The 27,292-nt window shown below is 37.5% G+C and overlaps 1 protein-coding gene across 4 annotated transcripts in view; it reads left to right on the forward strand.

Moving 5' to 3' along the window:
* Positions 1-27,292, forward strand: part of LOC150079052 (uncharacterized) — a 577,353-nt gene that overhangs the window by 97,071 nt on the left and 452,990 nt on the right. For 2 of the 4 annotated variants that reach the window (XM_090382802.1, XM_090382806.1), the window contains exon 1: positions 7,497-7,743. The exons of the other annotated variants lie outside the window; for them this stretch is intronic. In XM_090382802.1, coding sequence (XP_090238928.1) covers positions 7,716-7,743 — 28 coding nt within the window. In that variant the 5' untranslated portion in view covers positions 7,497-7,715. Of the gene's footprint in view, positions 1-7,496; positions 7,744-27,292 lie in introns of those variants that run through there. 4 annotated transcript variants of the gene reach the window in all.

The following is a 27,292-nucleotide window of genomic DNA, read 5'->3' on the forward strand; positions in this document are numbered from 1 at the left end:
GTTTTAATCTCAACGATGTACATTTCCACTTGCAGTCTGCCAAACCCCATATATTTTTTCTGACAGAATCTCAGTTATCGGTTGATTCAATTACTTTTCATCTCAGTTGCCCAATTTATTCGCTGTATGATTCCTTTCGCGTCAAAGGTGGTACTTGTGCATATGTCCGTACCGATAATCCCCGTCAAAGACTTGGTAATTTGGAATCTCCACTTTTCCATCTTTTCTGGCGTAAAATCTCTCTACCTCATTGTGTCAAATTCATCTGTTCTCCCAACTCCATTAATCATTTGGAGCACTTTGAACTTCCTCTCTTTGCAACTTGACTTTCTCTAGTCCAACTTTCCTAACAGTGAGGTAATTTTCCTTGGTGATTTTTATATTCACAACTCCAGCTGGCTTCCATTTTCTAGTCACACCAACCCAGTTGGTCGAGATGCAGAGGCTTTTGCAATTACTAAAGACCTTACATCGATTGTTCATTTACCTACCTGAATACTGGACAGTCCTAACCATACAGCCAACTTTCTTGATCTTATTCTCACAAAGAACCCTTCTAAGTACACGGTAGAAGTGTGTGGTCCTTTAGGCACCTCAGATCACAACTTGGAGATGGTCTCTTCTCCAATGGAGCCTTTATCTCATGGCTATTCCCAACCTTGTGTAGTTTGGCATTACAAAAATGAAAAAAGGGATGACCTGCGAGATTTCTTTTCTTCTTTTTTTTTGGTCGGATTTACTGTTTTAAAACTTTTGATGTCAATGTTTGCTCAGATCGTGTCAGCGAAATTATTCTTGTAGGAATGGAATCCTTTATTCCACGCTCCACTTTCAAATCTCGTCCTTTATCTAAAACTTGGTTTTCCATAAATGTGCTAAGGCTGTTCAAGAAAAGAGTGTTCCATATCGTAACTGGCTTATTTGCAATTCTTCAGTTTCATTTTCTGCCTACACCAAAGCTCACAACAATTGTAAAGCAGTTATTAATGAGTCCAAACTAGATTTTGTTTGGTAGCCGAGCGTTCTGGTCTCTTCCCAAAGTTATTGGTCGCAACTTTTGCCCATCTCTGCTCCCACCTCTGTCAAAACCAGTTGGTTCTGTTGTTACTCCAGCCAAGGATAAAGCTGAGCTGCTAGCATCCCATTTTTCTTCCAACTCTTGTATTAATGATCTTGGTAAAACACCTCCCACCATTCCCAAAAACGCTCCATTCAATGCCTCCTGTGGTCTTGCGTCAAAAGGATGTCAGAAGGATTTTGACGAATCTTGCTGCTAAGCTCCAGGTCCTTATGGTATTTCTCCACGTGTTCTCAAAACCTGTGCTCCCGAACTTACTCCTGTTCTTTGCCGCCTTTTTTCACTTTCTTATTCCAAAGGTGTTTTTCCTTCGGCTTGGAAATTTGCTCAAATCCAGCCAGTTCCTAAAAAGGGTGACAAATCGCTCCCATTCAAGTATTGTCCCATTGCAATTACTTCTACTCTTTCTAAAGTAATGGAGAAATAAATTAACCGCCAACTCTTAAACTACCTAGAAACCTTCCGTCTGAACTGAACGATTGCAAGTATGGATTCCGTCTCTGTCGATCCACTGGGTAATATTCTGGCTTATATTACCCATCTATGGACAAATTCGATGGAAACGTTTGGTGAAACACAAATAGTTACTTTTGACATCTCAAAGGCTTTCAATCGTGTTTGGCATAAAGGTCTTTTAAACAAGATTCCATCATTATGGTTTGTCAACTGTTTTTTGTAATTGGTTGTCCAATTTTCTCTCTGATGTCTTACTGAGTGTGATGGTAGATGGCTCTCTGTCTTTTAACTTCTCCACTAATGCTGGTCTCCTCCAAGGTTCAATTCTTTCCCCCATTCTTTTCCTCTTGTATATTAATGACCTTCTTCCATTTACTGGAAATCGTATTCATAGCTTTGCCGATGATAGCACATTGCATTCCACTTTCTATTTTGAGAAACCTTGCACTGCTCAATCAGCTTCAACTTCTCGAATAGCCGCTACCAATTCCTTAACTGCCGATCTCAGTGGGGCAAAGACTACTTAATTGATTTCAATCCTTCTAAAACTGTCTTGTGTTATATCTCGCAAAAAGGATTCTTCTGCTGCTATGATTTTCTTTGGTGACACTCCATTTCTAGGCAAGATGATATATCTCTTTTGGGGATTACCCTAACTTCTAATCTCTCTTGGCACAAGCACATTACAGATATTGCTTCCTCTACATCTAAAAAAGTTGGTTTGCTCTTTCGCTCTCGGCGTTACTTTTCTTCGAAACAGCTGTTCACTCTGTATAAACGCAAATTCGTCCTACCATGAAATATTGTTCCCACATCTGAGGCAGGGGCCCCAAAAACCTCTCTCAAGCTTCCATTCAGAAGAGGGCTGTTAGGTTAATTAATGATTCATCTCTAACAGAGTCTCTCCGCTCGCTGTCTCGTAGACGTACTGTTTCTGCTGCATGGAAGTATCTTTTCTACAGATACTTCCATGGGCACTGTTCTTCTAAATTGGCTTCTATAATTCCCGCTCTCTGTTTCAAAACAGTCCGAACACGTGCCGCCACCAGCCAACATCCATTTACTGTCCAACTTCAAACTCACATAATCAACTTTTCGTCTTCCTCGTTTATTCATTCAACTGCCGTTTTCTGGAACAACCTTCCTTCATGCGTATTTCCTGAAAATTACAGTCTACAGAAGTTCATGTCTAATGTTAACAAATATCTTCTTGCGTCTTCTCAATTTCCAACCCAAGCACAGTACTAAGTACTATAGGTTCTAATACATCTCGTGTTTGGGGTTTTCTTAAAAAAGCTAATCTGATTAGCTATTTTGACAGGGTCACTCAAGAGCTGGACTTTGGGAATAATTTCGACATTGTGTATTTGGATTTCAGCAAAACATTTTTCTCAGTCCCACATGAGCGGTTACTTTATAATCTGGAACAGGTTGGAATCACAGGGAAAATCCTTAGATGGAGTTGGCGCATTATAGCCCTAGTTGCTGATGCGTCATTAAAACCCAAACAACCAACCTTAGATGGATAGTTGGATAGCTTCAGGACATGAGGCAGAGGGTTGTGATAAATGGTTGTTCCTCAGATTGGGTTGACGAAAGAAGTTGGGTTCCCCAAGGATCAGTATTAGAACCACTGTTGTTTTTGATTTTCATAAATAACATCGATGAAGAGATAGAGGGCGTGATGTCTAAATTTGCAGATGATGTAAAGATTGGTAGAGTAGTTAATGATCGCCGCCAAGCAGAACTTGTTCAGAATGACTTAGATAGATTTCAGGGATGATCAGAAAAATGGGAGCTATGCTTTAATCCAGCCAAGTGTAAGGCATTGCATCTGGGGAACAGTAACCCCAAAATAACTTATACACTTGGCGGAGTTGAACTAAAGCCGGTAGTGGAGAAAAGGGACTTGAGTGTTACAATATGGTCAGACTTTTAAGTTCTCTGAGCATTATAAACAGGTTGCAAGGAAGGCCCATGGTGTATCGATGATGTATCGAACAATTGCTAGTAGAGATAAGGACGTCATATTCCCATTGTATGCTCTTGTTATGTAAGTGAATCAGGACGAAATTTCCACTGTTATAAATGATTCTAGAACCATAATTTCAAGTTACGGGGGGAGATGTTTAGACTGAATTGTAGGAAGTTTTATTTTAGCCAGCGAGTTATAAATAAATTACCGGAATAAGTTGCATACATGGGTGGTAGAGGCTGACAGTTTGGAGAAATTCAAAGGTGTCCTACGGGAGGAGGGAAACGCTTAGGTTGTCCATTTACTTTTCTCTTATTTATTTATTAATTATTATTTTATTTTATTCTTACCATTTTATTTATTTTTTGTTATAGTATTATTATTGTTGTTTATTTTTATTATTTATTATTATTTATTTATTTATTATTTTTTTTTTTTTCTGGTGCAGCATAAGCCATAGGCTTTCTTGCACCATGTGACCTAATACTAAATGTTTTAGACTAATACTAATATTAAATATTTAATTTGTCAAATTTGATTGAATTACGTGTACAGCTGAGCCAACGTTTCGTGATCGTGGGAGAAAGGACTTTTATTTTGAAAGAAAGAATTTATATTGTTTTAACGTTTCAATAAATTAATGAAAATTGTGTATTATTTCGAAATTTGTGCACTTGCACCATTCTGCCGACATCATTGGTCATAGGCTTGAACCCCGGTCACTCGAGCTACGTGTACTTATGCACCCTCGCGCTTGATCACTCGACTTCGACAGCATCTTTATAATTCCAGTTTTCATAAGTTTGCATTCACAAATTATGAATGGTGCATGACGTCTCAAACAATTTGAGAGAATGGTTTGTAATTTTATTACCCTGATGGCAGTATTTTTTTTTTTTTTTAATTGAAAATTCGTTGCTGGATCATTTACAGATGAGAGGAAAAATATCATAATAGGAATTTCCACCATCACTCAGAACTCTTCAACTTCCTTTCTTTGAAATTCGACGGTCTAATTTTCCTAATACGGAGATTTGCTTTATGCTGGTTCACTTTTCGAATTGCTGGAGCAGTCTGTCCAGAACAAAGATGCAGTAACTTAAATCGTTTCTGCATGCAAACTGTTCTGAATTTAACAGAGTGTTGACGAAAACTTGCCATTTTTCTTTTGTGAATTAAATACTTTGAGTAGGTAACTAATTTTTTTTTTTTCGTTTATGAATGTTCATATTAAATTATAGTGTAGATCATAGGTATAGCTTAATTATCAGCACTCAGCAGATCATAGAATTAAATGATATTGAAAGGCATCGTAATACAAACGAATCACAAGAAAGCCGAAGAGACCTTTAGTTTTCAGCATCAGAGTATTGCCGTTCAAGAAAATTGCCGATACAGAACATGCAATGGCAAAAAGCAGCACAGCATTTTTCATAGCTGTGCAGGGGATGGAGGTTTTTTGGGCCCTCTTTAAGAAAAACATTGCAAAATTTCTTTGTATTTTTTTTAAAACTGATGGTCACTCAGACCATGGGCACCGGCAGCATTGTGAAAGGTCAAAGTAATTTATTGAAACATTAAAACAATACAAGTCCTTTCTCCAGCCAATCACGAAACGTTGGCTCAACTGTACACGTAAATCAGTCAAATTTCACTTAATTAAAATAATCATTTTTTTTTTTTTTTCAAAATTTTTTCTCACATGCACCACCTTGCAAAATATCCTGCCGGCGCCCATAACTCCAACGCCACCCAACACGACATTGTGACGGAGGGGAAGTCGGAATGGAAAGAGACGGCGGTGGTTAAGATATCTTACTTTTTCAAATCTTACAAAAACATATGACCATGAGAACATATTGCTAGGGCCCCTATCAGGGCCTTGAAGGGCCCCGTGTATTTAAGATGTACACGTGTTTATCATAAACTTATTTGTTCCGTATGTTCTAATGCCAAATGTTTGGAAATAATATATTATTGTCACTTTTTGTGATTAATATTATTATTTACATGTTTTTATAATATTCAAATAAAGATAATAATCAATAAAACACGTATAAGTGTTCCTAGGTCTATCTAAAAAAAAAACAAAAAAACATTCAAACACCTGGCCGCCATTTCCCCCCTTACGATGATACCTGGATACACAACTGTTCCACACCACGCCTGCTAAGTAGCCATGGCATGGTGTCTGCTTGGATGGGCATGGGTCCTAGGCCATCTGCCCATCATCCTAACTAAGGGAGGGAGAGACACACGTTTGCTACACTCATAATCCTCATTCCCAATCTACTTCCATTCTATTTTTTATACTTTTTTCTTACACTTTATAATAATTTTTTTATCTGTTTTCTTACATTTTCTGTTAAGTTATATCTTGTTTTGTCCCCCCCATTCATTCATCCTCTTTCTCACACACCAGGGGGAACGCAATGGTGGTAGTGCAAATTAATATACTAATACATAATGTTAAGGTTAAGTAAGTAAAATTATTGGAAATTTAAAAACTAGGATTAGTGTACACTTAACTATAACATTTTATGTTTTGTCTTCTTTCTCTCACACGTTTACACTTAATCATTCATCTGGCTTTCATTTCATTTGTTCAACTCTTTCATTCTGTACTGCACTTTCCGGTGAGGGTATCGTCAACTATCCACGTAAAACCAAATCTAAGAAACAACAGAAATAGAGAACAGGCGACCAATCGTGGCAGTAACAGCCGTAGAAATTACTGCATTTCAAACGTTATACAGAGCTATATGATGGGCAGAAACAGATAAACTAATCTCATCCTGCCGATACATTAAATCTGCAAAACGGTGGCCCTTATGCAGTAAAAAAAAAAAACATAAAGCTTAAGTATTTTTACTTAACTTAATTTCCACGACTATTGTTGTCTCACGGCCTTCTGATGGCGTCCTCGTCGTTATAAGGGTGTCGCCGGTCAAAACTTATCATTTATTGGTTTTTAAATTTATCGTATATTTGCCTTTTATTTAACATATTCTAATTGTATGTTCGTATTATTTCCACACATCCCCCCCCCAATTTTTTCCCTCTCTCTCGCGCGCTCTCACAGAATTTTTGTCTTTTTTTTTTTATTTTTGGAGTACAGTATTTGCTTTTTTACAGCTGTTTTTCTTCTCTACTGTCTTATTTTAAATAACTGATATTCTAGGCAACCTTTTGTTGGATGTACTAAAGCTATCGCTTATGCTTGCCGTTCCCTCGTTTCTTTCTTTTATTATTTTTTCACTTTTTTTTAAATTTTACTTTATATATATATATATACTGTACTGTATATAATAACTGAAACGGTCGTCCATGGTGTGAATTGGGTCTTTTATTTTGTGATCCTTCACATTTTTTTAATCGATAGGTTATATTTAATATAACCATTGTTTTCATGCAAGTGAGTTCATTTTTAATTAAAACCTGTGAAGGTTTTAATTAAAGATACAGAGGATGATAAAGCTGTCTTATGTTACAGATTTGGAAATGAAAATGCATTACTATTTATGGTGTTTTTGTTGTTTTATTTTATTATTTTTTTATTATTATTTTTTTTTCCCCGTCTCTCAGTGACTCCTGCTAGTCTCCTTTATTCGACTGGATACTCGCAAGGTCTAAGGCCTAAGGCAAAATAGCGTCTACTGAGTTTGTTTTCAATTTCAGTTTTATCCAGATTGTACGTAACTTTCTTTGTACGCCTGTCCTTGCCATGGTGAAAACCAAGTCATGAATAAAAGTAGATAATATATATTAGTATTAAAGGGATCACACCTTTGTATCGTCACCAGGAATTTTTTTTTTTTTTTATCAGTGACAAAAACCACTACTTGTAACAGTAAATAACTTAATAAACAAATAAAATAAAAATAAATAAATAAAAATTTAAATAAAAAAAAAACTATTGCGCAATTCTGTGAACTTCCTTTAGCTGTTGTAGGTCAAGTTGCATCAACGGAATGGAGTTTTGCCCATCTAACGAGATGCCTGCCAGCCTCGAAAGTTGATATTCGAGGTTACGGAACTAAGAATGGGGGAAAATGAGGGTGGGGTTTGCTGTTAGTGACACGCTTCGTATAGTTTCGTATAGAGCTTCGTTTCTTTGTAGCTTTCACCATTTCTCCGAAGGACTATGTTATTGTTGGTTCTTTTCAAAATATTGTTCTAGTACAAGACATCTCTCGGACATAAAACATGTCCGAAACAACACTCTTAAGGACTGGTATGTGTTCTTTACTGTATAACAGTCAGTACTTATGTAAATTATTTATTTATTTGGATGTTACTGAAATGATAGAAGAATGCTTGAATATTACAACAAGATAATAAACAAGGATAGTCGGAATTTGTGCAGATTTGAGAAAGAATGTTTTGCCTTAGCTATATAGTAATTATGGTAGTTTATTCATGCAATAAACTCTTGATAAGACTATATTAATTTCCAGAATTAAAGAATATATTACTGTTAAACTATAGTGAGCAACGTAACATATTGCAAGGTCCGACAGGGCAGGGGCCCAAGGAGTATGATATGTTAAAGAGATGCGGGAAGATGTCGTTAGAAAAACTCGGTGGGGGGAAGCCCAGAATTTGTAGTCTCGCCTCTGGAAGTGCCTACCAGGTATTGGAAAAATTATTATTTGTGTGACTTAAAAAGTCAGAATTTAAGTCTTTAGTGCTTTATCCACATTCAAGTGCCAGATTTCAGGAGACTGTAAAATGAATAGTATCAATGAACCAGAACCTGCGTGAGGGACCGCAAGTCCGGCGCGTCTCCTTTTCAGGGAGCCACCCCTCCTTATTTTTACTGGAAGTAGGCCAACTAGCCAAACAGATTGATATATAATCCCCCTCCAATAGAACAGTACCTGAAATTTATGGTTAGCTCGGCAAATTACCTTTGCGATGCCTTTAATTATAGTGATGATGAGAATCAAATAATCAGTATTTCTTTCGCTTTATCCACTAACACTACGCAATACTTTATCCATGCAACGCTGCATGTGGACAAGAAGATATAGAAGAGAATAGTATGAATAAATTTAAGGAACATTGGAAAGATTTCACAAATTATTAGATTTGTTTTCTGACATTTTGCCGCTACTGATACTAATACTAAAAAGCTGCAACCCTAAACTGAGAGTTACTTTTAACTTTTCCTGAATTTTTTTAGAAAAATAATAACATTCTGCCGAAATCCTAAATTAGTTTGATTTTTGCCAAGAGTAACTTCTGGCCTTTGAAATTGGAATAATTAAAAATCAACGTTCATTACACAGATTTAGCAGTTATAAAAAATTATAAGTGTTCATTTTCAGATATGACTAAAGACAATCTTCAAAGGTGACGTTTGTATTGAAAGAACTTGTAAAGTCCAAAATTAACACAAATCAGGGGGGGGGGGAGAAATAGAAGCAGTTAAACAGACTTGCACCTGCATTGATGAGGAATGCAAACTCCAGTAGTTTTCATTCCTAATTAATCCAGAAACTAGTCTAGCAGTCCTGACTGCGAAAACAGATTTCTTGAAACGCCACAAAAATGCTAAAGGGTTTTCAATATGTGTTTTTGTCGAAGTACATTCAATTAACTTTGCAATATTTTCAATAAAACTGTTTATTCTTTACATATGATAGATTAGTGTCACTTACCGTATTCGTATACATAAAAAAACTAATATTTAGTGCATGGGCGTCCACAGAAAATTTTCCAGGGGGGGGGGGGCAAAGCTTGGAAACAAATAATTACATCAATAAATTTTTATTTAATTTTTTAAATAATTATTTAATTAAACAAGTAGATTATAGAATACAGTATTGCATCAATACAAAAACACATACATAATGTATATAAATTTACAATATAAAGGAAACAAGAATTAATATATATATATATCTTCAAGAGGAGTGTTTCCATTTACAATGGGTTTCCTCAGCCTACAAGTTATTTCTTGTTAGGAATTTTTGATGACATTTTCAATAAATTTCTTCTTTACCGCTTCCTCTTCTAGTTTCTTCCTGTGCACACTAATCATACATAAACCTTATAGGCGAATTTCTGAGATAGTGGACACCTTAACCATGTTTTCACACGTCTCAAGGTGCTGAAACTTCTTTCAATGGTACAGGTCGCAACAAGTAATGTCATACTAATAGTTTTTGCCGAATTAATAGAAGGGAAATAGTCGCAATGTTCCAAAACTTCTGGTAAAGTTTGGGGAATATCAGTCGATGAACCAAAAACAGGAACTCTGTTTTATTGCTACAATAGATGAAACACGTGTTCTATGGTTACTCTGCCGAGGGCCGAAACCGACCAACCCGTAATAAAATTTTAAGGCAGACAAAGCGTCCCATAATCGAGGGTGTAAGGTTACATATCTCAATCACTTTTACGATTATAATTTGTGGAATTTTTTACTCGATCCCAGGGAGGGGCAAGTGTCCCGTTTGCCCTCCTCTGCGGACGCCCATGATTTAGTGAGTGAGGATAGCAACCATAATCACATTTGTCAAACGTGGCTCTTTGAAACTGCCTTAAACCCGAACTTCTGACAGCGTTAAATGGGAAACGGTAAACCGATTATGCATACCTGTGAATCTAAAACGCTGACGTAACTGATATTTGGAACCCACTTGCGAGTCAAGCGGATCAAATTTCGGTGAAGTTTGGTTTGGTCGTTCTAAACAACGAAGGCGCAACTTCACAATGGTGGGACTGTTATTAGGCCTAGATTAGCAAAAATTACACCTCGAAGTGACGCAGATGTGAACCAATATAAGCAAGGTGTAGCCCTCACATCACACAAAGGAATGTTGGAAAGTAAGGAAAGTAAAGGAAAGTAAATTACTCTCATCATCCAGTGCGCCATTTAGCTTATTGGAGGTTTGAAGTGCTGAAACCCATGTGTCTCGAGAGCAAAGCTCCAACAACCTCCGTCATCATGCAGTATGGGTCTGTTCCAATTAGAATGTTGAGGATAAACATAAAAAAGGCACCCGGGGTGGATGGGATCTATCCAGTTATATTAAAGGAGGCAGCAAAGGAAGTAAGCAAACCCCTAGCCATAATTATGAGAGCTTCTTTGGACTCAGGGGAGGTACCCATAGACTGGAGATGTGCAAATGTAACCCCAATTCACAAAGGAGGATCAAAGGCTGACACAAGTAATTATAGACCTGTTAGTTTAACTTCGGATCCAGGAAAATTAATGGAGGCACTGGTTAAAGAAGCACTGCAGGATCATTTAGACAAGACTTCAGTTATAGCTCAGACACAGCATGGTTTTGTTAAGGACAGGTCTTGTCTGACCAATTTGATTGGATACTATGATGTAGTCACAAAAGAACTGGATGCAGGGAATAACTTTGATATTATATATTTGGATCTTAGAAAGGCTTTTGATACTGTTGTGCATGGAAGACTGCTGCACAAATTGGAGCAGTGTGGCATTGGAGGAAAATTGCTGCTAGGGATAAAGGGATGGTTGAGGGGGAGAAGACAGAGAGTGGTAATCAATGGACACTGCTAATCGTGGACTAATGTTGATAGTGGAGTCCCTCAGGTTCAGTGTTGGGTCCATTGTTATTTTCTGTATTTATAAATGATATAGATGATGGTATATCAAGCTTAATGTCCAAGTTTGCAGACGATATAAAGGTTGGCAGGGTTGTTAAGGACACTAATGATGCTATGCTGCTGCAACAGGATCTGGAAAGGTTGAGCTGAGAGGGCTGAGAGGTGGCAAATGAAGTTTAACATTGACAAATGTAAAGTACTACATATGGGAAACAGTAACCCCAGATCAACGTATCAACTCTGTGGTACTACGCTGACAGTGGTAGAGAATGAAAAGGACCTGGGGGTAATTGTGCAGGCAGATATGAAGTTCTCTGAGCAGTGCAGACGAGCTGCAAGAGTAGCTCATGGTGTCTTGTCAATGATATACAGGAATTTTTCTAGCAGGGATAGGGATGTGATTATTCCCTTGTATAAGGCATTGGTCAGGCCACACCTTGAGTACTGTATACAGGTCTGGAGACCTCATTTCAAGAAGGATGTAGAGCTGCTGGAACGAGTACAGAGAAGGGCAACAAGATTAGTGAATGGAACAAAGTGTTGCTCTTACGAAGAAAGGCTTAAGTTTTGCAAATTACAGAGTCTGGAGACTAGGCATCGGCGAGGTGATCTGATAGAGGTGTATAAGGCTTTGAATGGCTTGAGCATGCTCAATGCCGATGGGATTCATCCTCTTGCTTAGAATAATCACCTGAGAGGGCATAAATTCAAATTGAGGAAGGACGGATGTCGGATAGATGTGCGGAAATTAGCCAGCGGGCAGTTGGTTTGTGGAATAGACTTCCATCACTTGTTGTTGAAGTTGATAGCCTAAACAAATTTAAGGCTCAGCTGGACAGGTATTTCGAACGAACGGAGGGGTGAAATGGGAGTAGTTGTTGTGTTTTTTTTTTTTTTTTTTTTTTTTTTGCTGATACTGAATAAGCTTGCTTTCTTGCATCGTATGCTCTACTAATGCTAATGCTAATGCTAATCTCCGTTTCCACCTACATCTGCCAAGCTGCACTTACTTTTTCTGAGAAAATCTCAGTTATTGCTTTAAAGCTGGTACTTGTACATGTGTCCGCTCTGATATTCCTCTTCAGAGACTTCTGGACTCTTTTCCTTTTGATCATCTCTGCCACATTCTTCTAAATTCATATGATTTACTATCTTTGAAACTTGACATTTTTCAGAGTCGGTTTCTTGGCAAAGAGGTAATTTTACTTGGTGGGTTAAACGTTCACAACTCCAACTGGCTTCAGTTTTCTAGTGAGCCAGCCGGTCACAACAGATCACAACTTTGTGATGGTCGCTTCTCCAGTGGAGTCTTTTCCTGTCTATCTGTCTGCAGGAATGGTTAGCACGAACTTTTGACAGGACTAGATTTATTGCATATGCCGATGATTTAACTATTTTAATTGAAGGTAATTCCCGAAGGGCTTTAGAGTCTCCTGCCGACTATGTATTAAAGGATCTGTATAAGTGGATTCTTCAAAACAAGCTTATCATTAGTTCTTCTAAAACTAAGATGATTATTTTTAAGACTAAATTAGATCTAAACAGACCTCCTCAAATTAAAATTAATGGGACTCAACTTCCTCTTGTAAGAAGTTGTTGTTATTTGGTTTTTAGGAGCATTAGCAACTAAGGCCATATTGCTCCGGGATATGCGGTGGTCATTCCCTGACCTTTCCGCGTCCTCCGTATTGGGTGGTCACGGGCTTGAACCGCGGTCTAATCAAGAAGCATGTGCTACGCACTGCTGCACTACGGAAGCGCCTTTGTAAGAAGTAAAATATAGGAGTGACAGTTGATTACAAGCTAAATTTCTCTGCATATCTTTCTTTCAAGAACAGAGTGGGATTGTCAAGAAAAATTTAAAATTATACGATTCTGCAGCCTTCCTCTCGATGGCTACCTACGCTGCTGGTGCATGGTACCATACGGCGGTAATTCTTAGATTTCAATTAAAAGTCATATCATAGCAAATCAGGCGCCTCCGTAGAGAGGTGGGAAGGAGCAGCAGTGCGTAGCATACGCTTCTTGATTAGACCGGGGTTCGAGCCCGTCACCACCAAATACGGAGCATGCGGAAAGGTCAGGAAATGACCACCGCACAGGAGCAATATGGCTTTAGTTGCTAATGCTCCTAAAAACCAAATAATAACAACATCATAGCAAATCACAATGATGTTGGCTATTCTACATGTTTGTCGAACAGTATCGACGGCTGCTTTGGAGGTATTAGCCGGAGTGTTACCATTGGACTTTTTCTTGGTATTTCGAGGGCTATGTTTTCATATCCGTAAACAGATTCCAACTGCATTTAAGGGTATTGAGATTGACACACAACAGATGCTAAGAGAGAGAGAGAAACAAAATGTTGGAATGAGTTGATGAACAAATGGCAGGACAGATGAGATACAGAAGCGGGATTAGTGATTAAGTTTCTTATTTAATGGACATAACGACAAATAAATGGTTCTCTGTGACCATGTTCAGCTCTTATATTCTTACAGGACATGGTTCGTTAAATGATAAACTGTATAAACTCGTTCTGAGCAATACACCTCTGTTTTCTCTGTTTTTGTGGAGAGGCCAAGGATTGGAGTCATGTTTTGTATGACTATCCACTTCAGGACAGAATTTGAAACTATTGTGGGAACAATTTCTCCTGGTCAAGAGACTAAACTATTGAAACTCCCTTTAATCTTCACGTGCTCGCCAATCGGGTATTTAAAAGGCGAAAATTTCTGCTGACTCAAATGGCTTTGGGTACGTCCAGTGTGTTGTAAAATTGAGTGGGTAGCTAATGATTTTTATTAAGAATAAGAATGTATAGTATAAATATTTTATGAAGACTGTGCATAAGAGTTCCGTGAAGGGAAGTGTAAAGAATTTTAAGTTCTACTTTCTTTTTAATTTTTTTTTAAATTCCCCTTTATTTTCTTCTTCCTCCCCTCCCCTCTGAAGTGGGCTCCCAGAAGTGTTTTTTTTTTTTTTTTTTTCTGTCTCATAAACTGAGACCCTAAGCGTCCTACCTATTGGAACAGGCCCACCTTCCCGTGGTGTGGACGAATACTCAGAAGCAGAAGCAGCTTTCCAGGTGATTTCTGCTTCTGGGTAGCCAAGCGGCCAGCACAAGCAACGCACTAACTGCACAAACCTTACACTACTACATATCTGGCCCATTTTTACAGAGTCTGTAAAATTACAGTGATAGTAATAGTAGCTCACATCTGGTGAGTATGGGCTTGGCACACCCAGGGCCCTAAGCTGGACATCATCATTCTTCTCTTTCTTGATTTCCTTCTACTTCTCTCTCTCTCTCTCTCTCTCTCTCTCTCTCTCTCTCTCTCTCTCAGGGTAACTCAGAAATTTTTCTTTTTTTTTTTTCGGCTGGTGCAGCATAAGCCTCAGGCTTCCTTGCACCCTATGGCTAATGATAATAATAAATAATAATAGAGGCATGTGATGCAAGAAAGCAAGCGTATGAGCTTATGTAGCATCTGCCAAAAAAATACGAATTGGATTTGACGTAACGTACTAGGAGTCGCCCTTAACAATAACACATGTCCATGTCTGTCTGTCTCTCTCTCTCTCTCTCTCTCTCTGAATAGTTAACAATGGCTGCTATCTATGCTAAACGCGGTTATTATGTGCTCCTGAATTAAGTTCAATAGCAAAGCATATTCTATAATATATCTAATTCCGCTCCTGAATTTTATGTTGAATATGTGGCATTAAGAAGAGTTATTTGATTTCCTTGGTGATCATCTTGTTAACTAAGTTATATTGTACTACGATTGAGTGTTTTTTTGTTTTGTTTTACAAGATATCAGGTAGTATTTAACTACTTATGGACATTAGTTTATTTTGACAACTAGAACATTCTTCGTTCTAATGGTCAATTGTTTGCCTATGTTACAGCATAACGCAGTGGCTTTCGACCTTTTTTTAATAACGGCACCCTTAAGTAATTTATTTCATTTTGTGGCACCCCTACTCAATTTTCTGCATGTGAGAGAAAGAAAGAATTTGTTTTAACATGCAGAAAATTGAGTAGGGGTGCCACAAAAAAAAAAAAAAAAATATATATATATATATATAGAATCGTAATATTACAGCGTTTAAAATGTTAAAATAAAATAAAATATTACATGTTGGCCGGGAACTGCCTCGATTTTCAAACTATGGAGGGTTCTTGCACTATAACTTATCTAATTATGGTGTATATATATATATATATATATATATGTATAGATAGATAGAAAGAGAGAGAGAGATAAATGCATGGAATGCATATAAATAATCAGGCGACACAGCAGCCTATGGCTAGTCTGTAATCAAGTCACAAAGGAGGTAAGGCAGGAGAAGGCAGATTACAAGAAATCTTTGGAAAAGGATGCTGAGAGAAACAGCAAGGATTTCTTTTGTACTTATATAAATTCTAAAAGGAAGGGGGTGAATCAGATTGGTCCACTTGATATCGATGGTTCGACTGTTGATGATCTTGCTCAGATAGCAAACTGAATGAGTATTTTTCATCTACATTCACACATGAGGAGTTATTAAGGATTGAAAATGCCAGAAGGTTATCAAATTGTAGCAGGGTGCTTAAAGATTTTGTAATAACTGAGAGTGGAGGAGAAATTGTTGAAATGAAACATAAGAAAGGCACCTGGGGTGGATGGGATCTATTCAGTTATATTAAAGGAGGCGGCAAAGCAACTAAGCAAACCCTTAGCCATAATTATGAGAGCTTTCTTGGACTCAAGGGAGGTCCCCACGGATGTGCAAATGTATTCCGAATTCACAAAGGAGGATCGAAGGGTGACACGAGTAATTACAGACCAGTTAGTTTAACTTCTGTTCCGGGTGAAATGATGGAGTCACTGATTAAAGATGCATTGCAGGATCATCTAGACAAGACTGCAGCAATAATTCAGACACAGCATGGGTTTGTTAGAGGAAAGTCTTGTCTGACAAATTTGATTGGATATTATAATGTGGTTACAATGGAACTGGATGCAAAAAATAATTTTGATATCATATATTTGATTTCAGGAAAGCTTTGACGCTGTTGCGCATGGAAGACTATTGTACAAATTGGAGCAGAATGGTATTAAGGGTAAGTTGCTACAATGCATAAAAGAATGGTTGAGTGGGAGAAGACAGAGGGTGGTAATCATGGGCGCTGCTCTTCGTGGACTAATGTTATTAGTGGAGTCCCACAGGGTTCGGTGTTGGGTTCACTGTTGTTTTGTATATTTATCAATGACATTGATAAAGGTATATCAGGCTTAGTGTCGAAGTTTGCAGATGATTGGTCCCGATCCCTTCGCTTCTCGTATTCTGTCTTTGTCCTTTATTATTTTGTTCATTGTTGACGCTGACAAATCTAAATTCCGCGCGATACTTGTTAATGTTTGATCATTTTCATACATCCTTATTATTTTAATTTTTTCTGATCCAAATCGATCGCTTTCCTATTATTGGTAGTTTTACTAGTACCAATGTCACTCATAGTCGGCACCATGATAACGGTCAAAATGAAATTTTTTGTAAAGAACTTCACAGGGTCAAGGCGAAAACTGTTATCACCTCAAGCGAGCTTACATTTTACTAAAGCACAATTCTGGAGGTCACGACCAGAAAACAATAAAAGCAATTTGCAGTTTCTGGTTTTTGTTAGTGCAGTTCATTATAAACGAGTGGTTAACTCGATCTTATTGCATTTGGGATAATACCGATAGCTATTCCAGCTGTGGGTTGACCCCAGGGGCTCACATCTGGTTAGTATGGGCTTGGCACACCCAGGGTCCTGAGCTGGATATCATCATTCTTCCCTTTCTTGGTGATTTCCCCCCCCCTCTCAGGGTAACTCAGGAATTTTTTTGGCTGGTTCATCATAGGCCTCAGTCTTCCTTGCACCATATGGTTTATAATAATAAAACATGTCCACCCTTCACTGAAATTTTCAATCTTATAAAAAACATAAATAAATTTTCAGAATCTTTTCTTCATTCTTATTTTCTAAACTTGTAACTCGGTATCTCACTTGTGCAATTTGAGCGTGCCGCGTTTGCGTTATGATTGCTTATTTTATTTATTTATTTTTTACTGTTTTAAATTTTACACTCCTAAATTAAATTTTACAAAAAAAAAATTGAGTGATAAAAAATTTTACGTAAGTCCGAAGCTACGTAAGCCGGGGACGTACTGTATTAAATGAAGTAAAGTATTTAAGGATAATAAATGAAGTAAAGGTATTTAAGGATAATAAATGAAGTAAAGGTATTTAAGGATAATAAATGAAGTAAAGGTATTTAAGGATAAGGTGAAGAAACGAGACAAGTCAACAGGAACATCGAAGTGGACTTAAATATTGAGAGTAAATATACGAATCCAGTTGAGGATATTGACAATTTTAATAATTCTGTCAACATTGGCGCCGACAAACATCAGTATACCTCACACGCCACTGAAAATCAGTCGCAACATTTAGTAGAAAACGACCTTAAAATACGAGAAGAAATGTTCTTAGATTTCTTAGCTGTGATCGACCGTTCAGCTTCTGGTATAAAAACACAACTCCAGGGGCTCACATCTGGTGAGTATGGGCTTTGGCACACCCAGGGTCCTGAGCTGGATATCATCATCATTCTTCTCTTTCTTGATGATTCCTTTCTACTTCTTTCTCTTTCTCTCTCTCTCTCTCTCTCTTCCTCGGGGTAATTTGGGAATTTTTTTTTGGCTGGTGCAGCATAAGCCTCGGGCTTCCTTGCACCATATAGCTGATAATAATAATAATAACACACAACAGAGATTTTTCAAAATGTAGAAGGCAAGCTTTGACGCAGCTAATGTTATGAGCGGATTGTAACGGAGTGCAAGGGAAAATCCGAAAAATACAACCTAATGCAGAATGTATGCATTGTGTGAGCCAAAGGTTTAATTTAGTAATAAATTGCATTAAAAAATTTCCAGCTTGCATTCAAATTAAAATCAACATAATTTCTGACGTATATTCCCCAGAATACGCCAGAATGTAATATGCGTAAAGTTACTACACTTACCGGTTTCAAAAGACTTGTCCCGGTTTCAGGAAAGAATCGATAAAACATTGCATTTGTCCTGTTTCTGGCTTTAGTATTTATAGTGTAAAATAATGCAATAAAACAAGCTTATCAGCCACTATTCGAATATATAAAACCTTTATTACCTATAAGTATACAATAAAAAATTCTTATTTTAAAATGTATAATTTGAAGGAATATCCATGGGAAAGAAACTAAACAATAAATTTTACCGGCTACTGTGTGCCTCGGCCCCACCTACATTTAGTAGCCCTCGTGGGTAGCACAGTTTACAAAAAAACCCAAGTTTCCGGAAAACCATGCTACCTTCACCTGAGACCGACTAACTCAGCTACGTTGTGAAAAGTACCCATAAAAAATTTTATGTTAATTTTTCACAACGTAGCTAAGTTAGTCGGTCTCAAACGTTTTCGTTGTGAAAAATACCCATAAAAATTTTTTTGGGTATTTTTCACAAGGTTAGTCGGTCTCAGGTGAAGGTAGCATGGTTTTTCTCCCGGAAAGTCGGGTTTTTTGTCCAGCAAACAGAAAATCGACCTAAGAACACACGCAATTTACAGACAATATGCACAGAGCAGCATGGACTTATTCGCCGGTGCTCCTAAAACCCAACAACCAACCGACCACATTTTGTCATTATGAGTAGCCAATAGTCAAATGACCAAGTTTCTGAAGGGTGGATGATGTTATAAATAATTTAAAGGAGCCCTAATTTATCATTTTGTGCCTCTCAGAAAGCAGTACGTATTCAGTACTAACAAAAGTTTAATTCAAAACTTGATGTTGTTGTTTTTTGGTTCAATGGCTACTTAGGCCGTATTGCACCTATAAACGTTATGAATGTTACATATGCATAGTGGCTGTTATGACATTAGTCAAAAACATGTCATATAATTTTATGTGTTTAATAAAGTGAAAAAACTCCAGCAGATTAGCGTCGTTACCTATGATGTGGCAGAATGTCAAGGGTTCTTTAAGGTTTGGCAGAAAACTAAATGAGACTTGGCGGGCAGTAGCGTACAAAGCACACTCAACAAGAATATGCTTCATTGTAAGCGAAGAGTTGCACTGTGTGCATTGCAGAGGATTGTTACCTGTGAAGAAATAAAGATGGGTGAGTTGACTGTGGCCAATTCGCGCTCTGGTTAAGATTACTTCCTTCTGTTTACACGGAAGCTGGAGGTCCATAATTGCGGTTCAGGTTTTAGTTGGCGGAGTTTATTATGCGTTTGGGCTTGCCATTGAATTGTCCACTGTTCCATACACATTCTTCGTATGTTACTTTTGTAATCAATATATGGAACATAATACTGTGATAATTATCTGTTGGATGGATGTTTAGCGGCATTGTGCACACATTCGTTTCCTGGTATCCCAACATGGCCTAGAATCCAGCAGAAAATGACTGTTCGCTGGAGTTCTTGGAGATACATCAGTTTGGATTTTATGAACTTTATTAAAGGATGTGTTTGAGAAGAAGTATTCTGTAAAGCTATAAGCGCACTCTGGGAGTCTGTATATCATGCTTTTTTTGGATGAACAGATGGAAAATATTTTCTATTGCAAGTTTGATGGCGCACAATTCAGCTGTATAGCTGCTGCATTCATTGGGAAGTGATACGGAGAAGGTTTTATGAGGGAAGACGGCTGCGGTACCCACTCCACTCTCAGATTTTGACCCATCAGTATATATTTTTGTAAAATTCAGATAATTTTGTGTGTGGGCAATATGGAGTTGTTGTATGTTGACATTTTCAAGAGCATGCTTTCCCCAGTTTAGGAAATAACTGTCGCAGGATGGTTTAATAGAGGACCATGGGGGATCTGGACTGTTTGAATATTTAAGAACTTTGTCAGGATGTATGTTCCAAGCTTGTGATAATGCCTGAAATCTGAGAGCAGTAGGCTGCACTGCCCCGGGCTTATTTCTTTAGAACATTGTGAACTGAGGGTCATTCAGTATCAGTCTAATGGGATGGGTAGGTAGACTTTGGATTTTAGTTGTATAGTTAAGAAGTAACATCTTTCTCCTGAGGCTCAGGGGAAGTTCATGAGCTTCAATATATAGACTTTGAACTGGCGAAGTTCTATAAACGCCTATAGCAATCCTCAGGGCAGAATGTTGAATAGGAGCAAGCCGTGCTAGCACGGCTTGCTCCTATTCAGCATTCTCTGCTACGGAGATCGTGCTAGCACGCTCTCCGTAGCAGAATCATTACCACGGCACGTAATCAAGGCGAGATCTGATTAGGGCTATATACAAATGAAGTAACGTGTATCGATCTGCACCCCGTGATGTTGAAGAAATAATTCTGAGTATGTTCATTTTTTTTCTGACAAATCGTATGTAGATATTTAATATATTCTAAAAGTTCAATTTGCTATTGAAAAGCATACCAAGGAGAAGAATGCCGTTCACAACTGAGATAGGATGATTTGTTTAAAATTGCTCTGAATCTAGATACATCTTCCTTTTGTTACAGAAGTGAATTACTTTAGATTTTGAACAAGAGAGTCGATACCAATTCTGTGCCATCCATATCTCTGAATGTTATTAATTGAAATTTGGAGCTGCCGCTCAATGAAGGTCATGTTTTGTGAACTGCAAGAAATATTGAGATCATCAGCACAGAGGTATGAATTCACAGTGTTGGGAATATTTTTAGTCATGTGATTTATTCTTGTTGCGAATAAGGTGGCACTGAGCACACAGCCCCGTGCGACCCCTTATATATATATATATATATGTTTGGGAGAGGACTTGCCGGTATCGAACTTGAAAGGACCTGTACTGAAGGAAGTTCTGTATGAAATATGGTAAGTGGCCTCTCAAGTAAAGGGAATGCAGATCTCTGAGGATACCAAAACGCCAGGTGGTGGCAAAGGCTTTCTCTACATCAAGGCATACCATGACGAGATCCTCATTTTGGATGAATGCATCCCTGATGTTTGTTTCGGCTTTGACCATGAGTTCCAGGGCTGATCTATTTTTTCTGAAAACAAATTGATTATGTGATATTAGATTTTTGGAGTCGAGATACCATGTGAGTTGACGGTGAATTAATTTTTCCAGGGTTTTACTTAAGCAACTGGTGAGAAAAATTGGTCTATAGTTTTGAGGAATGGAGTGATTTTTCCCTGGTTTGAGAATTGCTGTTATATAGGAGTGATGCCAGGAACTAGGGAAAATATATTCCATCAGGGCCTGCAGTACTGTTTTTTTTTTAGGTAAATATGGCTTCTTGAAGGTGAAGTTCAAGCATTGTAAACGTTTGATTGTAGGGTAAACCTACAATCACATCCAAAGAACATGTAGATCTGAAGTTGAGTTTTGACTTTTCGGCTAATACTTTGATCTTCTGGAATGATGGATCATATGCTGTTGAGGCAGACAACTGTGAAAACGCATTCGCTATAGTTGTGGGAGAAGAAAGCTCCTGCCCATTCCATTTGAGAAGCGGGGAGGATAATGGGGGAAATTTGCCATTTAGTTGTTTTATTTTTCTCCTTATTAATCTTGTATCAGTATTTTAATTAATCGAGCTTGCAAATCGAATCCAAGTCTCTTTTAGCTTTCTTCCTAATGTGACGAGCCTTGGCTCCAAGTCTCTTGTAGTTTATAAGATTGGCAGTAGTAGGATGTTTTCGAAACAGATTCCATGCTCGGTTTTTTCTTTTTTTGCATCCTTGCACTCTTCATTCCACCAATAATTTATGGTTCAGGATGGCTGACTGTTATTGTGGAATTGCATTATATGCAGCAGCCATACGAGACAGTATTTGTCTCGTAATGTGATCAGTAACGGTACCGATAGAACAGGTTTCGATGATCACTTCATCAAAGGACACTCCTGAAGTGAATTTTGCCCAATCTGCTTTGGAAAGTTTCCATTTTGCATAGTTTTCTGAAATTATTGAATGTGCTGTTTGAATTTTACGTATTAACGGGAAGTGATCACTACTGAGCGGGTCATCAACTCAAGAGCAGATGGAGAGATCTATGTAGAGGTTGTACCTGTAGAGAGAGAGAGAGAGAGAGAGAGAGAGAGAGAGAGAGAGAGAGAGAGAGATGGCGAGCCAGTATTTAGTATAGTTAGGTTTTGTCTGTCAGAAAGCTGTTCGATGAGTTGTCCTCGTCTATGCATGGTGTCCATCGAAGTCCCCCAATAAACAACTGCAGAATAAGATCTTCGAATTCATGAATAGCATTAGAAAAGGTGTGATGCCTAAGCAGTGGAATAATGCAATCATAGTTTTGCTGCATAAGAAAGGAGATAAATCAGAAATTGGAAATTATAGACCAATTAGCTTGTTATCCCATATCGACAAGTTGTTCACAAGGGTCATTACTAACAGATTAGAAAGAATACTTGATGAGAATCAACCGAAAGAGCAAGCTGGCTTTAGGACAGGATTCTCAACTATGGATCACCTTCAAGTAATATCACAGCTAATGGAGAAAGCAAATGAATATAAAACACCATTATGCCTGGCATTTGTGGATTATGAAAAGGCGTTTGACTCCATACAGCATAAGGCAATGTTTCGGGCACTGGAAAGACAAGGCATAGATACTCCATATATTATGATTTTGAAGAAAATATATGAGAATGCTACATCCTTTATTAGACTAGACAAAGACAGTAGGAAATTTAAAATCGAGAAAGGAGTTCGACAAGGAGACACAATATCTCCTAAGCTGTTTACTGCTGCCCTTGAGGAAGCTTTCAGAAGATTAGACTGGTCGCAGAAAGGAGTCAATGTGAACGGAGAGTACCTAAACCATTTACGATTTGCAGATGACATTGTGGTCATAAGCCACGATCCCAAAGAATTAGAGGAAAATCTTAATCAGTTATGCACAGTTAGTAAAGATTTTGGACTAAAGATGAATATGGCTAAAACAAAAGTAATGATGAACAAGTATGCCACGGAAAGGGAAATAATGATTGAAGGAGCAGTAATTGAAAAGGTGGAGTCATATACTTATCTGGGACAAGTTATTAGCTGTAATAATGATAAATGGCTGGAAGTCAAGAGAAGAATAAATTTTGGATGGATAGCATTCAGGAAATATAGTCACATACTGAAGAGCAATATCCCAGTTTGTCTGAAACGTAAAATAATGAATCAATGTATACTCCCCACCATGACTTATGGAAGTGAAACTTGGGCACTCACCAAAAGAATGGAAGAGAAGCTAAGAACTACACAGTGCAGAATGGAACGAATTATATTGGGAATCAGACTGTTAGATAAGAAGAGAAACACATGGATTAGGCAGCAAACTCAAGTAAAGGACATTCTTATCAAAACTAAAGAACTAAAATGGTCTTGGGCAGGACACATAGCTCGAAGACATGATGACAGATGGACTAAGAAAATAACAGAATGGTACCCAAGAGGAGCTAGAAGAAAACCTGGAAGACAAAGGCGGAGATGGATAGATGAAATTCATGAGTTTTTGAGTAGTAAATGGATGGCCAGTGCTCAAAACAGAAGGAACTGGAAAGTTGCTGGAGAGGCCTTCATCCTGCAGTGGATTGAAAATGGCTGATGATGATGATGATAGGGATGATTTGGCGATAGATAGATAGAGACAAGTGCCAAATCACCAATTACTATACGTGTTGCAACAGCATCGATGGAGGTTTGTAACGCAATGTGTCTGTAAGGTACTCGTGAATCTAGAAATATGGCTACCCCTCCATGAGAATTATTTGTACCACCAGTTCTGTCTTTCTTAAAAAGGGTATAATTTCTAATTGAGAGAGACACTTGTAATGTTAAATTTGTCTCATGTAAGCAGGTGCCTACAGGATGAGAACGACCTATGAGTTCGTGGATATAATCAGTGCTACTGCAAAGTCCTCTACAGTTGCATTGTATGATATGATGCATTATTTGTTTTTGTTACATGAGGATGATTCTGACTCTTTTTTATTCCCAGACTGTGACGATCGAGTTTCACTTTCTCTCTTCTTGGAAAGATTGGGCATCCAGTGTCCATGTCATCCTCTGCGTGGTCTAGAATAGGTTCTTCCTGGTCGGTGTTATTATCGGTATACATATTTACTGCTATGAGATTATCTGTGTTCTTAGTGAGAGCTGAAGCAGTTTTCAGTTTTGTAGCATTTCATGATCTAGTGGTGCAGTTGGTGGAACTGTGACTGGAGTGTTGGCTCTGTCTGCTAACCTTTTGCTCCTTAGGAGACTGTTTTGTTTAATGATGACAGCATAGATCGGGCTCAATCTGCAATGGATATGGTTGGGGGAACGGAAACTACAGTTTGTGTTGCCGTAGTTTGATATTTTTTCATTATGAACCATGTGCATTGAGCATAATTTGTTTATTTACCTCTCGATACGTAATTTTTCGTTCTACCCTATACTTTTGGATTTTTTTTTTTTCCCGTTTTCCAGAGATCACATGATTTGGAGTAGGCTGGATGTGCGCCTTTGCAATTTGGACAGTGCGGTGTTTTTTAGCATCACAGTCTGTTTACGAATGTTCTTTTGACTTACAGTTTGGACAGACTGGATCTCCTCGACAAGCCATTTGCGAGTGAGTGACCAAATTTTTAGCACTTGTAGCATCTTATAGGATTTGGAATGAAATGCCGTACTCTGCAATTGAGATAGCCGGCTTTGACATTAGATGGTAAGACTGGTGTTCCGAATGCCAGAATGATGTTGTGGGTGGGAATTAGATCTCCATCCCTCCTGATTGTGATGCATTTAGCCTATATAACTTTTTGATGTTTAAGTTCCTGGACCAGTTCAGCTTCTGTTATGTTCATCAGATCCCACTCAGCAATTACACTCTTGGAGATATTTAATGTTGCATGTGAGGTGACCTGTAGAGGTAGTGCTCCAAATGTTGTTAATTTCAGCAAAGTCTCAGAATGTGTACGACTTACAGTTTCGACCAAAAGGTCACCGGATCTGAGTCTTCTCACCATTTTGGCTGAGCTTGCCACATTTTCTAAACATTTCTGTATAAGAAATGGTGATAGAGTGCTAATAGATTTGTCTGAAAGAGAAAAAAAAAATAAGGAATGATGGGCATTCCTGTTGTTCTATGTCCTCACGCAATCTTTTTCCTTTGTTCCGTCATATGCAATTTCATGGTTGGCATCGCTGACAGTACTAGATGAGCACCTAGGCTGCTCAAAAGTAGGACAGTCGTCATAGTCCATGGTTAGCTCCTTATTGCCTTGGGGGTTAACTTTTTCTCCCAGGTTTCCCACCCCGCCACGGGGAGGCAGGAGCAGTGCCGTAAGGAAGCCAAGTGGTTAGAAGGCTCATTGTTAGTAAAGAATGTAATATATATATACAGTATATATATATATATATATAATAAAAAGAAAATGAATTTCCTTTCTCTGTTCTTACACGAGACTTTCCAATTGTAGAACTGATTTATTATTATTGTTATTAGCCATATGGTACAAGGAAGCCTGAGGCTTATGCTGCACCAGCCAAAAAAAAAAAAAAAAAAAAATTCCCCGAGTTACCCTGAGAGTGAGAGAGTCAGAAGTAAAGGAGTCACCAAGAAAGAGAAAAATGATGATATCCTGCTCAGGACCCTGGGTGTGCCAAACCCATACTCACCAGATGTGAGTCCCTTCGGTTAAAATGAACTGTTGATAGAAAACAATATAACTTAAAAAGAATTTTATCTCTGAGAAAGATCGCTATATAATTCGCACTAGAAACGCTTGACCTGGAGTTCGCTTGGCACCCGGGGCCGATTCAAGACTTAAAATTGAATATGATATTTCATATCAGTAGCGGATTAAGGTCAGTTGAAGCCCCGGACTCAGAAGAAAATATTGGGTCCCTTAAAAAAAAGAGAGAGACAGGGAAAATAAAATGTTAACCATTTTTTTAAATAAATAAAAAATATTATGTACTATTAATGTTTTATTTCCAATAAAATTTGAATATAATATATGTATAATACAATTAATAATAGCATAATAATAATCACAAAGTTTTGAGCTAATAGTTGAACATATGTAAAAGTATAATTATAATTAATGATAGTATACGTATAAATTTAACCCCAGGGGCTCACATCTGGTGAGTATGGGCTTGGCACACCCAGGGTCCTGAGCTGGATATCATCATTCTTCTCTTTCTTGATGATTTCCTTTTATTTCTCTCTCTCTCTCTCTCTCTCTCTCTCTCTCTCTCTCTCTCTCTCTCTCTCTGGGTCACAGGATAAATCAAATTTTTTTTTTTTGGCTGGTGCAGTATAACTTCCTTGTACCTTATGGCTAATAATAATAATAATAGGAGTAACAATCAGAAATTTGAACAAAAAAATCATAGAATAATGTAATTTAAATTAAAATTACAAATGTGAAAATAAATAAATTTTTTTCTTGCTTTTCGTTTTGCAAACTTATTAACTATCTCATCACAATCAATAATTTTAAGTAAATCGCTCTCTATATATAAAATAGCCATATTATTTAGTCTTTCCTCTGAAGTTGAATTTCTTAGATAATTTTTTACTCTTTTTAGACAAGAAAATGAGCGCTCCCCCGATGCGTTTGAAATTGGCATGGTTAACAAAATTTTCAAACTAATTTCCACATTTGGAAAAGTTGCTTTCATATCTAATGCTTTTTTTGTATATACCCTGTATTATTAATTGATCGCTTGTCTTCTTTATCTAAAAAGATTAAAAACTGTTCCAACTCATCTTCAAAATTACTGGAATCAAGGTCATCTTTATACATTTCTATTAAATTATTAACGCATTTTTTCTTTTCTTCTACATACAATGTAAACAGGAAAAAAAACTAAAATTACTTTATAACATTTTCATAGATTTTTCCGCGTCTGTTCAGTTCTGCTATTAATTGATCGCATATTACGTAGAGTACATTATGTAAAAAAAATTCCTTTCGATTTTCTGTAAATGTTCGCTCGCGATCATCTTCAAATGTTTTATCTGTTAGTTCTTTAACTTCTGATTCGATTTCGTTGAAATTATGTCTTATGTTTTCATTAATAAAAATTTCTAGACTTTTTAATAATGACGCACCTTTAACAATTGTGCAGTCAATAGATTTTACTGCACAAATCTTTACAATAGAT

Source organism: Mastigoproctus giganteus, chromosome 10, assembly GCF_048544385.1.
Source record: "Mastigoproctus giganteus isolate SK-2022 chromosome 10, ASM4854438v1, whole genome shotgun sequence".
Classification (NCBI taxonomy): Eukaryota; Metazoa; Arthropoda; class Arachnida; order Uropygi; family Thelyphonidae; genus Mastigoproctus; species Mastigoproctus giganteus.